Source organism: Aquila chrysaetos, chromosome 7 (assembly GCF_900496995.4).
Source record: "Aquila chrysaetos chrysaetos chromosome 7, bAquChr1.4, whole genome shotgun sequence".
Lineage (NCBI taxonomy): Eukaryota > Metazoa > Chordata > Aves > Accipitriformes > Accipitridae > Aquila > Aquila chrysaetos.
Window position 1 is genome coordinate 10494886 of NC_044010.1, and position 13607 is coordinate 10508492.

Genomic DNA, 13607 nt, shown 5'->3' on the forward strand with positions numbered 1-13607 from the left:
ATAAATAATGCCATATTCCACACAGGTGGTGTGGTTAAGAGCATCACTGTACAACCATTGGTAACAGTTTTAAGAAGAAAACAGCAGCTGAAAATCACCAAATGACCCGATAATTCAACATTTTCAAGTAAGGACTTCAAGACAGTAACAAAGAGTGGAAAACGCTGTTCCTAAACTTCAGGGATAATCAGTAGGTTTCTTTCACTGAACAATTAATGACATAAAAATCACAAGCACCAAAGCACTCAAGCACTTGGTGGATACTGAAAACAAGACGTCTTATAGTAAAGCCTACTGTTCCTTCTTTTGATAAAAGCATAATGCATTTTTGCCTTCTCATGGAAGTGATAGTGTTCTAAAAAGCCCATCAATTCAAGGCTATCTCACAGAGGTCAGGCTGCAGACTGCAATTTAAGTCCAGGCAGGAAGGATAAACTGTTCCCAAGAGCAGGCCATGTTGTATTACATACGCAACACAAGCATGATTCATATGACTTAAGAGGTTAGGAAGGATATCAGAAGTATGTGTATTAACTGACAGATACTCTCAGATATGAGGGTAAAACACTTTTTTTTTTTTTTTTTAAAACAAATACAACGATAAGGAAATGGAAGGGTAAGATGTTACAGAATTAATTCCAAGGCAACTATTCAATCTAGATGACCTCAGTAAAAGGTAAAATATAGAACACGCGCTGTAAAATTCAGTGTTGCAATTCAGTGTGTGAATATCTATTCCAGGCTAAAATACAGGAGTGAAAACTACCAACATTAATAAACTTTTGTTAATGACAGTGCTTATTTATCAGTGATAAAATCTCCTGTTGCCAAAGAAAGATCCCAGAATTTAACATAGAGCACTTTCAGGACAAAAAACATCCCAAAACACAAAGTCACTATGAATAATCTCAGATCCGTTTTTCCTGCTAAAAGTACCTAATACTAAAAATACAGAAAAAAAATCATAGACAACTCACACAAAACATGATTAAAATCTACTTGTGTGCAATACAAATTGGGTTGCAAATCACCTTTACAAAGCAATAATATTTGTAACCTATTTAGAAACTCAGGTTTAATCCTAAAACATTCTGTGTATGCGTATACACACATGTGGAGAAAACTAATAATATATTCTGTATGTATGAAATCTTTTGTTCCTTACAAATAAAAATTCTGGGAATTGTCCATACAGCATATTTTGGGTAAGAGTCTCAGCTGGTGCAAACTCATGCTTCCTCCATTATAAACAGAATTAACTCAGTTCATATCAGCTGAGAATCTGGAATTTTTTTTTTTCTCCTATTCAACTTCAGCATTCTTGCTGCAATATTGACGCATTCTGTTTTTTCAAGCTGAGAACTGTTCAGTGAGTTGCTAAAACTTAGAGCATGAAGTGCAACCTCTCATTGTTTACAGTTACAGGCAGCTTCATTTACAAACATATAGCTTTATCTGTTGTACAGTATTTGAAAATTTACCTTTCGGACTGAAGCCAAACGATTCATCATTAAAGACTCTTCTCTATCATCATCATCATCCAAGTCCAACATGGGCATACTAAAGCTATCAATAATACTGCAGCACCTGGAGTTTTCATCCCTTGGATCAAAGGGATCCACAATGATTGGTTCAGTTCCTTTGATTTCACAGCGGCAGAAAGGACAGCCTTGGCCATCAGATTCCTACAGCAAGACAAAAAAGTACATAAATTTTTAAAAATAAAAAATAGAAGTAATTTAAAAAGTAGGCCTTATATCTTTCTACGCAAAAATGCCCTTAACAGGTCTTTAAGAGCTTGTAAAGAAGCACTGAAGTAAACAGGAAACAGATTCGTAGATACTTAACTATAGTAAGTGGTAAAATGACTGCACTTTTGAAGCTGTCTCTTCAAAAGCTTAAGCTTCACTTAAAACTAACTAATCAAAAATGCAACCATTATCTCTACAAAGCACCAAAATTGTAACTGTCTTACTATTACAGGTCAGGAAGTAGCACCTTGCCTTTTAGGATTACAATTTGCCTGTTTCTTCAGGGGAAAGAAGGTGAGGTGTGTAGACAGAGATAATGCATTTTATTATATATCTTTTATATTAAATATAAAGTATTTATTTTCCATTTTAAGTTAGAAAATGCAGATGAGCTTTAGAGCATGCAGCTCTTACTCTCTGAAGAACATATATACAGTCCACCATGGCTGCAACATTACCATCATTCAAGCGATATGCATACAGAACATCTAAAGCTACAAACTTTTTTTGACGTTTAAGTAACAAACCAGAACTTTACCACATTTTCAATAAATTATGTAAAACAAGGAACTACTTTCACAGCTTATCAGAAACAAGAATTACTTGAATTTTAATTTCTAAGTGGTATAATGTGTTAAATGATTTTCAAGCAGACATATTTCCATTCCTTTTACTGATTTCAGAAATATTTTTTTTCCTTGTCAGAAGTAATCAAAAAGCCTTTACAGTAGATTTCAGACTACTAATGAACAAAAATATCAGAGAGAAGTCTTTCAAGCACTTAAAGAAATTTTTCCATCAAGAGGCACAATGTAGATTGAATTAAAAGAAAAAAAACCAAAACAAACAAAACCAAACAAAAAAACCCAAACCAAAACCACACACCCAAAAGAGCCCTGAAGCTTTGAGAGATCAAGATAAATCAATCTGAATTCAGAAATTACATTGTGTCATATTTGCAGTCAGGTAGACAGACAGCTAAAAAGATACGAACACCAAAATTAATTCTAAACAACCTACCTATCCTGAAATATCATCAAGCAAGCACAGCTTTTTGATTTCTCAGATGTAAGAACAGCTTTAAATTTTTTCTAGCATTACTTTATCTTGACACTTGCCAGTCTTACTGAACTGACAGACAATTTTACAGTTTGTGGAAGAACTGTATCCCAAGGCCAGATAACTATAAATGATGTCTCCTGACAACAGTCATGTCTATTTGCATGGTTAGTACTGGATTTTCATTTTGTATGGAAAGATACATGTAATCTACTTTTAGCAGCCTTGCATCCTAATTACAAAGGACTAGTCAACAGCACTTACTACCTCAAAGAGTACCTCCAAATTATTGGACCTACTGAAGTAACCACTGTCAAGTGAACGAAGTCCTCCCTTACCGGTACAGTTCTTCACAGTTTCATTTTCTAAAAACAGCCTTACAGACAAGGCACAGAGCTTTTAATTTTCAAGGCTTTCTTTTATCTGTGTTGTCAAATAGTTCTGTACTAGCAGTTTCCTTCCTTTCTTTTCAAAAGCACTAAGTTCACCAAAATATATTGGGTAACCACCAATCACAACAGCAGAGACTTGTATTCAACAGTATAAATACAACTGAGAAATTAAAACTGAGATCTGAGATGTCTATATGAATACACACGTTTGTCTATGCCCACAGAAAGGTTATTTTGAACATTGAGAGAGTAGCTATTGTGAACCTTACAATGCAGCATACATGCCTGTATGATTTTAGAATCAAGTCCAGACATGTAGTTTTTAGATAAGACTAGATTTCTGTGGAGGAAAATGACGTTTTATTCCTGTTGCATCAATACAAAAAGGAAAGTTAAACCAAGACTTACTTGAGAGACTGGTCTCCATAAAGGTGAACAACTCTGAATCATCCTTAGTGTTCTATGCATATCTGATGTTGCTTACTCATTTTTTTTTTCTGCTTAGTGAAAACATCTGTATTGGACCTCGAGGCATGTCTAATGAGCCATTATGCTGCCAATTAAACACTAGCCCACCAGAAGCTCACAACAGCTGACACTGTTACAGTGCAGTATTTCTTCATTGCCTCACTAATTATACAAAAGTTACATTTGTAATGAAGTCCGAAATGTACCTGGCCTATTACAGTTGGTTGCAATGTTCTGATGAAGCTTGATGGTTTTGAACATGTCAGTTCTCTGAGCCTAAAATGCCTTGTTGTTCTCTTCCTGAATCCCTAGCCACTGGCCAAAATACTGAGGACCTTAGCTTCTGAAGTCTCCAGAATCAGAGCACATCACTGGCACAACACTGGAACATGCTGCTACCATGCTATAAGACACCCGGCAATCAAAAGTACAAAGATTCAAAGATTTCAGTTCTTTTGCATAGTCCTTTCAGCTAAGGAGAGGAAAAAAAAAAAAAAAAAAGCTACAGACCTCAGAATTTCAGAATTTTTTTAAGTCAAAGATTAACATAGTCAGACCTCTATGTTTGTCATTCAGAATGAAACTGGTGAGAACAGAGAAAGGGTACTCCTGAAATGAGAAATATTGTTCCAGCTCAGCAGCTGCTTAGTAGTGAAATAAATACTCTTATTTGGGTATGTCTAAAATGGAATTTTCTCAGAATTTCTGATCTGAGGGCAATTTGAAAGATTTGTGTTTGGAGCATCTAACTCAAATTTCAGAAAGAACACAAAATCAGAAACTGAGAATACTCCTTTTTCAGCAAGCTTTATTGCTAACGGAATTAAAACTCAAGTGATAATTCTGATACATCGCCTTGGCTTGCCAATGATGATTTCTTAATTATGAATTTGAAAAGAAAAACTATAGTACTTTAAGTCGTTTCTCAAACATGAGAATGAAAACTCATTAACTGAGATGAACTCACGTAAAACCAGGTCAAAAATGGACTGGAGTCAAGGATTCTTTTTACTCTTCTCACTACATTTGTAACCAAAGTCTGGTGCCTAACTGTGGACGAGTCCTGCCTGAGAATGAGATGACCCTTACTTCTGCCCACAAAATATAGATACAAAAGAAGAAAGGGGCAGGGAGGAGGAGACAGAATTGATTCAGTTTGAGAAGCAGCTACTAGGGGAAAGTCTGAAGTTGTAAAAAGGAATGACCTCTGCTTTTGATTTTAAGTCAAATGCTTGTTAACTGCACTGAACCAAAGGTACCAGTTCTCCCTTTTCCCACAGACTGGTATGTTCATGAAAAAGATGGACAAAATACACCAACCTGTGTCACCAGGAAGTCTCTGTGGTTTTGGGGATATTCTGTAAATGACATTGAGAGACCAGAGTTTCCCCTTCCATTAAATCTCTTACCCCAACAATCATCTAAAGCTAGGTAGTTTAGTGCTTTACATATTAACATGAAACACAAGAATCCTAAGCTTATTTTTCCACAGGCCATTTCATGACTTGTACTACTGATTGAATCTTTCTCTCAAAGACATCCTGTCTCCTTATAAAACACTGTCTAGTCAGTTATCCACTCCCAGCTGCTACCTGTCCTCTTCATGCCTTTTGAATACATCATGAAGTGACGTGGGTGGCTGAATTGGCACCAAATGCCCAGCTTTCGCTGTCTGAGTAGGTACTGCGCTCAGGAAATAGCTTCCACTTAGCAGCAGTCAGCAAATGGCCTTGGCAAGCCTGCAAGTCCAGATTTTAATGACCCCTGGAACTTTTTTTTTTCACAGATTCTGTCCCACAGAATGAAAAAGTTTATCATTTTGAGCATGTATGTCCTTCAATCCTCTTACTGAGTACCTGGAAAAGTAAACATATACCCACACTGTAAACAGGGATGTAACAGAGAAATCCATCCTCCACTAACAGAACTACGACAGTACCTGCCACGCTGTAAGACAAGAAGTGCACATAAGGTGTCCACAAGGCTCTATCTTGACATCCTTGTCATTCTCTGCACAGATTTTACACAGCTGAAAAGTGGAACCCATTTCACAGTACAATTCATACTGCTCCTGTAACAAAAGAAAGTCAAGTGATTATTTCTTCACTCTGATTTCTTCACAAAGAATATACTTAAGCACCAGTAGTGACAAATATTTCTGAGTCTCCTGCTTTTCAACCCGCTTTACTTATTAGTCCAGGAAACTATTGCTACTGGTCTATTTAAAAGCCACACTAAGGTTACTGTTAACAGGTAGCTGTTAACAGCTTGCTTTTTTGCTTCTTCAAACCTATGACATACTACAATACATGCTACAAAAAAAGTTGAAAATATCTGTGCCTATTAGGTTTTCTACAGACTTCTCACATTTAACTACTATGCAAGGCACACATCCTGCTTTTCCTTCGTTGCAGTTAAAAGGAAGATAATGAACACCTGGTTGGAAGTCAGAAATTAAGTGATGAATGGGAACAAAATCGGGATTTCCTTTTCTAGGTATGAGTTTAGGACTAATAAAAGTTATTGGATTGAAAACTGACAAGCAAGAGCGCTTTCCATCTACAGCCAGGATATAGTATGGTACTACGGTTAACTGAAGTAAACAACCCTCGTGAAAGAGGTATGACAAGAACACCCCCCAGAATAACACGGAAACAGTCACGCACAGATCATTCAGTACTTCGCATCCTTAGAAGACTTACAGGAAGGTATAAGAGCACCTTCAGGAGAAATAAATAATAGATAAAACTTGAGTCCAGAAGAGTTTTCTAGAATTAGGTATTGTTGGGGAACTGGCAATCAAATGCATTTGTGTAGAAATAAAAGTTTTAGTCTTGGAAAACCAAATTTTGAAAGCTTAAAATAAGTACAATCCAGGTCACAGGAAAATAAGCAGCTACTGCTGAGTAAAAGGAGGGGAAATGAGGCTAAGAAAAAGAGAAAATAAAAGAGACAGCTCATATCTGCAGCTGTAGTCAGTATGTACTAAAGATGCTTATGGTGGAGCTCTCGCAAAGAATCCATCTGCAGCAATCTAGCCCTGCAGCCACTTTTATACCATCTTTTCATAGTTTAAGCAGATCTAGTGACAGTTTTAAACTACTGCAGTTATATATTATTTAAGGCAGCATTCACGTAGTTCAGACTCTGTTGAATTACCATCAGAATTAACTAATGGTGTCCTCATAACTACAAGTTCAGAAGCAACTGGATTCATTCAGTGAATTCAAAATACAACATGATTTGTCTTGTGAAGAACAAGGTAATCACTGAGAATGTTGAAGCTGCTTTTCCTTTCCTTGAGGAAAAGTAAGGATATGGGGCTAGAAAATTGTTCTGTGCAACACAAGTATCTGATATCTCTGCATTACTCTTTCATTAGTATTTTAAGACTGGAGGGAAAAAGTGGGAAGTCAGAGAAGTGCAAATACTCAGACTTTCTTCAAGTAATTGATATTAGGAATTCTCTTACTTAGGAAACAGGTATTTTCATAATGGTATTCCTGATAATACCATAGATGGTAACGAATACTTCTTTTCTAAAATATTTCTGGAGGTGGAATGCACACAGAGCGCTCAGTTACAGAAGATTCAGCAGGTCATCCAGTCTGCTCTGAAGAAATGGAAGACCATCTGAAACAGTATGGCTTGTATCTAGTCTGATGTCTTCCCTTGAACATATCCTCAAATCTTCCAGATGCTTCTGTCAGGAAAAAAATGCACTACACCGTATACCTTTAACCTTCTAATGTTAATTTCAGCACCATTTTTAATCCAGCATTTGTCTTGTGGTGGCTACTTCCTATTACTTGAGTATCAAGCATCCGCGCATTCGTTTAACACATCATCACTTAACAAGACTACAAACACATCTAGATATTCTAATTTTCTCTGCAAAGTGACTCCCTTTAGGCACTTAATTATTTCTGTTGCTTTTCCCTGATCTCTCATTTAATTTGTACAATAGACAAAGAAGAAAGGAGAGAGATCCTGCAACTGGTGTCTTCGTGATATATGAACTATACTTTTCCTCCTGGACCTGTCAACACACCGTACCATTCCTATTCAGGCTGCAAAACTATCATTTGATCTTGATTTTACTTCTGTATTCCCATCTGCTATTTGCAAGGAAACACCACACTACATAAACCTGTAAAATAAATATCAGAAAAATCTTTAATAACCGTTAACACATTTCTCACTTGGAAGAGGCTTAGAATAACCAAAACTTTCCAAGACATGCCGTCTGCATCATCATCAGCTCTAGAGTTTAAAGGATTATTATCCTGTTCTTCATCTAAGCCCTTCTATCAACAACATATTTTCACTCTTATGAATTTTTCTCACATTTTAATGAAAGCTTATTAACACTGCTTGATGAGATACTAATGAAAGTGAAGATTACAAAATAACTGACAAACTCTGCAACATACCTGTGTGACTTTTATGTGATCATGCGGCGTGGGTTCACATAATCCTGTCAAATCAGGATTATAACTTCGTCCATCTGGGAACAGATAGCTGCATCACAAGAAGATTGTTATAAATATGCACATTTCTTTTGCTATTTTAGCTAAATAATACCTATGAAATTTCAAAGGGGCAGAATAAGTTACAGTAGACATTAACTAAAATGCATCATCTTTCCTCAGCCATTTTTCTTATCTTTTGGGTGCAACTGAGTTGCTATATATGCATTTTGACACATGCTCAAGTCTATTTATAAAAGCACAGGAAAGATTTTGACATTGCATGCGTAGCTACCACCAGAACGCATCTGAGCTTTGATTAGCAGATAACTTTCTGAGGGTAGCTCAACAAAATATTATTTCAGATCTTCATTTCACAGTGATCTTATACTTGCATATGTTCCTAGTAATCTCTCCACTGTGAGCATCACGCTTGGTGACTCTATAGACTATTTCAAGCAATGGAGCAGAACAGAAGGTAACACACATTTGTGTATATCTGTATTATGATATATATAATATTATATATATGTCATATTATTATATATGTGTATATCTGTATACATTATGACACATATAAATCTGTGTATGTTATGACAAGAATCTACACTGAGAATCCAAGATGCAGACTGGACTTTAAACAAGAACTGATGGGGGGCATTTCAACCCTGTGGGAAATTAATAATAGGTTAAATGGTATCACAGAGATCCTAGGCTATTACATATTCAGATTTATGTTACCTCTAACTTGGAAACAGTTTCTTGGAAGTCATGTTGTTAAGCCACACTGTCAGAAAGTTATATTTAGATGGAGTACAAAAACTTTGTACATTGCATTAAATATTCTCAGCTCTAGTTTTTGTTTGCTCAGTTTTTGTCATGTAGAAACACTACCATTATAAGTGTGGTTTTTATTATAAGTATGAAATCATCATACCTGGGAAAAAAATACTGGATTGTGCAGGACTGAGAAAAATTGCAAGATTGTAAAGGGTTTCTCAATCTTTTTTTGAGGACTGATCAATTTTCCTGGTTGTTTTTTGTTGTTGTTGTTGTTTTCTTTTCTTTTTATTATGATCACATGGGTATATCAAAACATGTATCCCAGTGAAAAGACTGTGACACCAAAGATTTGTCTGTTACTTCAGCCAACCTAGTAAAGATGTACTACTTCTCCCTATAAACTTAGATTCTCTTATAATTGTAAATCTTTTTAGTAAACTATTAGAACCCGGAAAATGTTCTGGCTGCACAATATATGGAAAAGCAATTACATAGCTTTCAAATAATTGTCCAGTTAGACACACGAGTAACTGGCAGTAGTAATTGTTCAATAAGCTTAAGTGCATTTGGGAATCTTATTGGGGGTGGGGGTGGAGGAATCAATGTGACTGCTGCCCGATTTTATTTTCTCCTGGAATTTATCTGCTATGAGATATGGCTTTGGTCAACTTTGGTTAATAGAATAACCTGGAAACAAGTGTTTTTCAAATGAATAAAAGGGATGGTTCTTAAACCTCAAAGGAATGCTAAATAACATATCCAGATTCTCTGTTTTAAAGATCTTTAATAACTACCCATATAAGCATTAGAAGAACAAGGAAATCAGGATTTCATACCTATGGTGACTATAGGAATTTGTACTTACAATCCTTCCCGGCTGCCATCAATCAAAGCTTGAAACAAAGGCTTATTGTGAGGTATGGTCTGCAATATGTTCCCATCGCCAGTCACATATCCAATGGCCCACTGTCCCAAGCGAGTACAACTCAGTCTGAAAATATAGCTTGATAAAAACAGGATAAATGAAAAGTCAGCATTAATCAGAGTTCAGCCAAACAAGTGAAGAGAAGGATGGCCTTTGGTTAAGACATTGAATTAGGTCTCTGAAGATTTGGGTCAGATTCCCAATTCTGCCACGTGTAATAAACCTGCATCTTTTACACTGTTAGTTCCTCAAGGGCAGAAATAAGGTAACAGTAGCACCCCACCCTCAACTTTTCATTTGCTTGCTTTTTATTTGTTAAAGTGAAAGCTGCACATTCACTGTGACTAGTCCTACTACTTACATTTAGACTTGCCCATAAACTGTTTCAAGACCAGTTTATTATATCATCAAGTCTCCATAGCTACAACATACACCTTTTGGGTATACACAGGCCAATAACCTGAACAAATGGAAGGGGAAATATAAAACACCTTTAGATGCAACAGAAATGCGAATGATGAATACTAGAAACTGCTCTACTAGCAATGTTAATTTTGTGTGTACCAGAGGAAGTAAACAGGACAGAAGAAACATCACTTCTCCTTCAGAAAATACCAGCTAATACCAACCCAGCTTCTGTGTGTAAGAGGTGACAGCTGGGAGTATACATAAAGTAGATAGGGAGCACAGTAGAAGGAAAAGGAACATGATAGGCAATAGTATCAGGCATGTTTAGTTCTTCTTACTAAAAACTCTAGTCCCACTCATGTCAGACACCATCTCATATGCAAAAACCTCACTCAGAAAAGCATCCCACAGTGAAATACCACAAACTCAATTTTGTATTACAGAGCAGCTTTTCTTAATTATACATCAATATTTTATTTCCTTCCAAACTGTTTAAAATGAGAAATCTTAGCCTCCCTGAAGTTTGGCATAGCTCTTACAACCTTCAATAGGGCCAACATTACACTGAAGTAGCAACTATTCATTCGAACAGAATCTTGTAATTTCCAGAATGTTTTAGACAGATTAAAGAAGCAATTTCACTTCCTATCTTCTCTTTCACACTCCAGCATTTCGCCTAAGCAATTCAGAAAGTCATTTTCTGATATGCAATAGAAAGTTATCTTAAAACTAACTCTCTATTTACAAAGAACATAAAGGCAACTTTGGATAATTTTTTTATTACTTCTCTTATATAATCACAGAACCAGAATCATAATAGAGAAACTACTAAGTATAGCAACCACTCTCAAAATCAACCTAGTTATCTGACTTCCGTAGTGGTGTTCATGAGTGCCAAGCTAAACATCAATGTTATTCTACTGGAACCACAAGATTCTTGTACATATGCACTTGACCAGTCAGGTAACTTAACAAGATACAGTATATTGTTTGCTAAAAAATCAAAAGAAACCAAGTACAGAACATGGGTATAACTGTTGCTAGACTTCTCTAACAGGTTTCAACATGATGCACTTTATGTATACATATGATCCTGCAGCAAAGCTAGACAACTAGACATTAGGGAAAAAAAGCTTCGTAACTGAAAAGCAGAACTAGCAAAATAAAAGTTAATACATACAAAACTAAACTCATTAATGAATTTTTATTTCTCCAATCTGAGAGAAGAAAAAAAACCAGGACAACAGAAGTGACATAAACGGTAAGAGCTCAGTATGAATAATTCAGTATGTATAGTACCACTTCAAAATTATTTTAAAACTCTACATGTCATGATATTTAATCTGACAGATTCCTTTTCTAGGTGCAGAGTTTGTGATATAGAATCATTACTGGCAAATTAAAAAAAAACAAAAAACAAAAACATAAAAGGAACACATAAGCACTGATTAAATTCATAATTTAAGTGTGCTACCATCAAAGATGTTAAGATGATTTTTACTTCACTATTAAGCAACAATTCAATGCAAATTTTGAAAAACAAATTATATCTTCAAACATGCTTTTCAAGAATGCATTGCTTGTTATACCTAATTCAGAAGAAGAAAGGACAAGCAATGTAATTTCAATTTTTATTCTGTTTACTTGTACTTATTTAGACTTTTGTGTGCTAATACAGTATTTTTTGCTTCACCGCACTGTACAAGAACTATGGCATAAAAACCAGATCATGGTTACAAAATTCCTATGTCTTAAAATTTAAAAGGTCAGCATGTTTTTAATGTGGAGTTCCAAGCTTTACTATTAAACTATTTCTAAAAATATATTTTGATACAAATAAAATCACAAGTATAAAAATAACCCCTACTACTTCTCTGATTTGCTGTTTAAAAAAAAAAAAGCCAAAAATTCACTCCTGCAATATTTCAGTGAGTGTAAGTATCACACAATATGGAAGTATGAACATAGAATAATTTGGTAGCTTCTGAGACAGCAAGTTTAACTGGAAAGCAATAATCAGCAAAACCTCTCACCTCCCAGGCTTAGTGCTGTATTTTTGTAACCTCGCTTTCACTTCATCATATGTGAGGAATGCCATATATCCAGGATGTGTCACAGCTAAGAAGTTCCAATTCCTTAAGATTGAACCCCATGGCTAAAAAGAGAAGACAAACAATTAAACAAATGCAGCTAGGTAGTTACATATTTCTAATAAAACTCAAGTCAATATGTCAGACGGGCCTACAGTGGTTTAGCTTCAGCTTAAAAATACGCACTTTGGTTAAGGTCTAAACAGTACAAAAGACTGCTCTATATACCTAGCTTTGCTGTAAGGGTTCCTTCAAAAAAATTATTCCAAGAACATCAAGTGCTAATTTTTGGATAAAGATTTTGAAGACCTTGAATTTAAGGTATCTCTGATTTGTAGCTACATAAAATATTAAAGATCATGTTTAGTTTAGAACCTGGAGAGTATGGCTCCATGATGGTTTAATAAAAAACACAATTAAGCCTATTCTTCAGAGGTCCTGAGGCATTTTCATAGTTAATAATAAGTAACACTAGCAAATGAAGCTTAATAAATGCACTAATTTGAGCTGTTGTTCCTTTTCTTATTCTCTAATTCTTGGTTTCTTCAGTTACCATAATGGTATTACAGCCAGAAAACAAAACAAATATTGACAGCACTTCATCACAATCTTTGCTGACCTGAACAGCAAATGCTTCAGAAAACTCAGTGCAACAGGCCTGATATGCTATCACTTCAAAGAACACAGAACAGTCCTTTACTGTAAATGAAGGATAATCTTTAAGTAGTGGATTAATACAAATGTATTAAGTGTTCATTGCCAGCATTTGGAGAGACAAGAAAACGCCTCTGAATGGTTTGGAGATTTTTTTATGTATTTGTCAAAAGATCAAGGCAGGTAAAGTTAAGCAACACAGGAGAAGACGCTAGTGTTCTTGTGCGCCCTGCAAATTCCCTTTAAAGGGCTTCTAAGGGCAAGTAAGGCAGAGATGAAATGCCTGTGTGACACTTGAGCACAGCATCCTAACAGTTCTGTTTGAGATTATGATACATTTCCCACACAAACCCTAACCACTACTTAAAAATGGATGAAGACCTGTTTTATTTTAGAATTAATACCTCTTCAAATCAGACACATGAAACAGAACAGTAAGGTTTCAATACAGAGGCTGTAAGAAACCTCAAGTGCTCAAATTTGTACAGAAGAAAGGAGAAAAAAAAAAAAAAAAAAATCACAGTCCTAGATGCAACACCGCATCTTGCCAGCTGCTGTCTGCACCCTCAAAGATAGATGCCAGGAGGCTTCATCACATGAAAAATTTT

General features: G+C 35.6%; 1 protein-coding gene across 4 annotated transcripts in view; it reads right to left on the reverse strand.

Annotated features, from left to right (window-relative positions):
• The window catches only part of CBLB (Cbl proto-oncogene B), a 139480-nt gene that overhangs the window by 41773 nt on the left and 84100 nt on the right, over positions 1-13607 (reverse strand). For all 4 annotated transcript variants that reach the window (XM_030020332.2, XM_030020331.2, XM_030020333.2 and 1 more), the window contains exons 6-10: positions 12289-12410; positions 9788-9925; positions 8104-8191; positions 5610-5741; positions 1482-1685 (exon numbers count right to left, since the gene is read on the reverse strand). In XM_030020332.2, coding sequence (XP_029876192.2) covers positions 1482-1685; positions 5610-5741; positions 8104-8191; positions 9788-9925; positions 12289-12410 — 684 coding nt within the window. The remainder of the gene's footprint in view (positions 1-1481; positions 1686-5609; positions 5742-8103; positions 8192-9787; positions 9926-12288; positions 12411-13607) is intronic.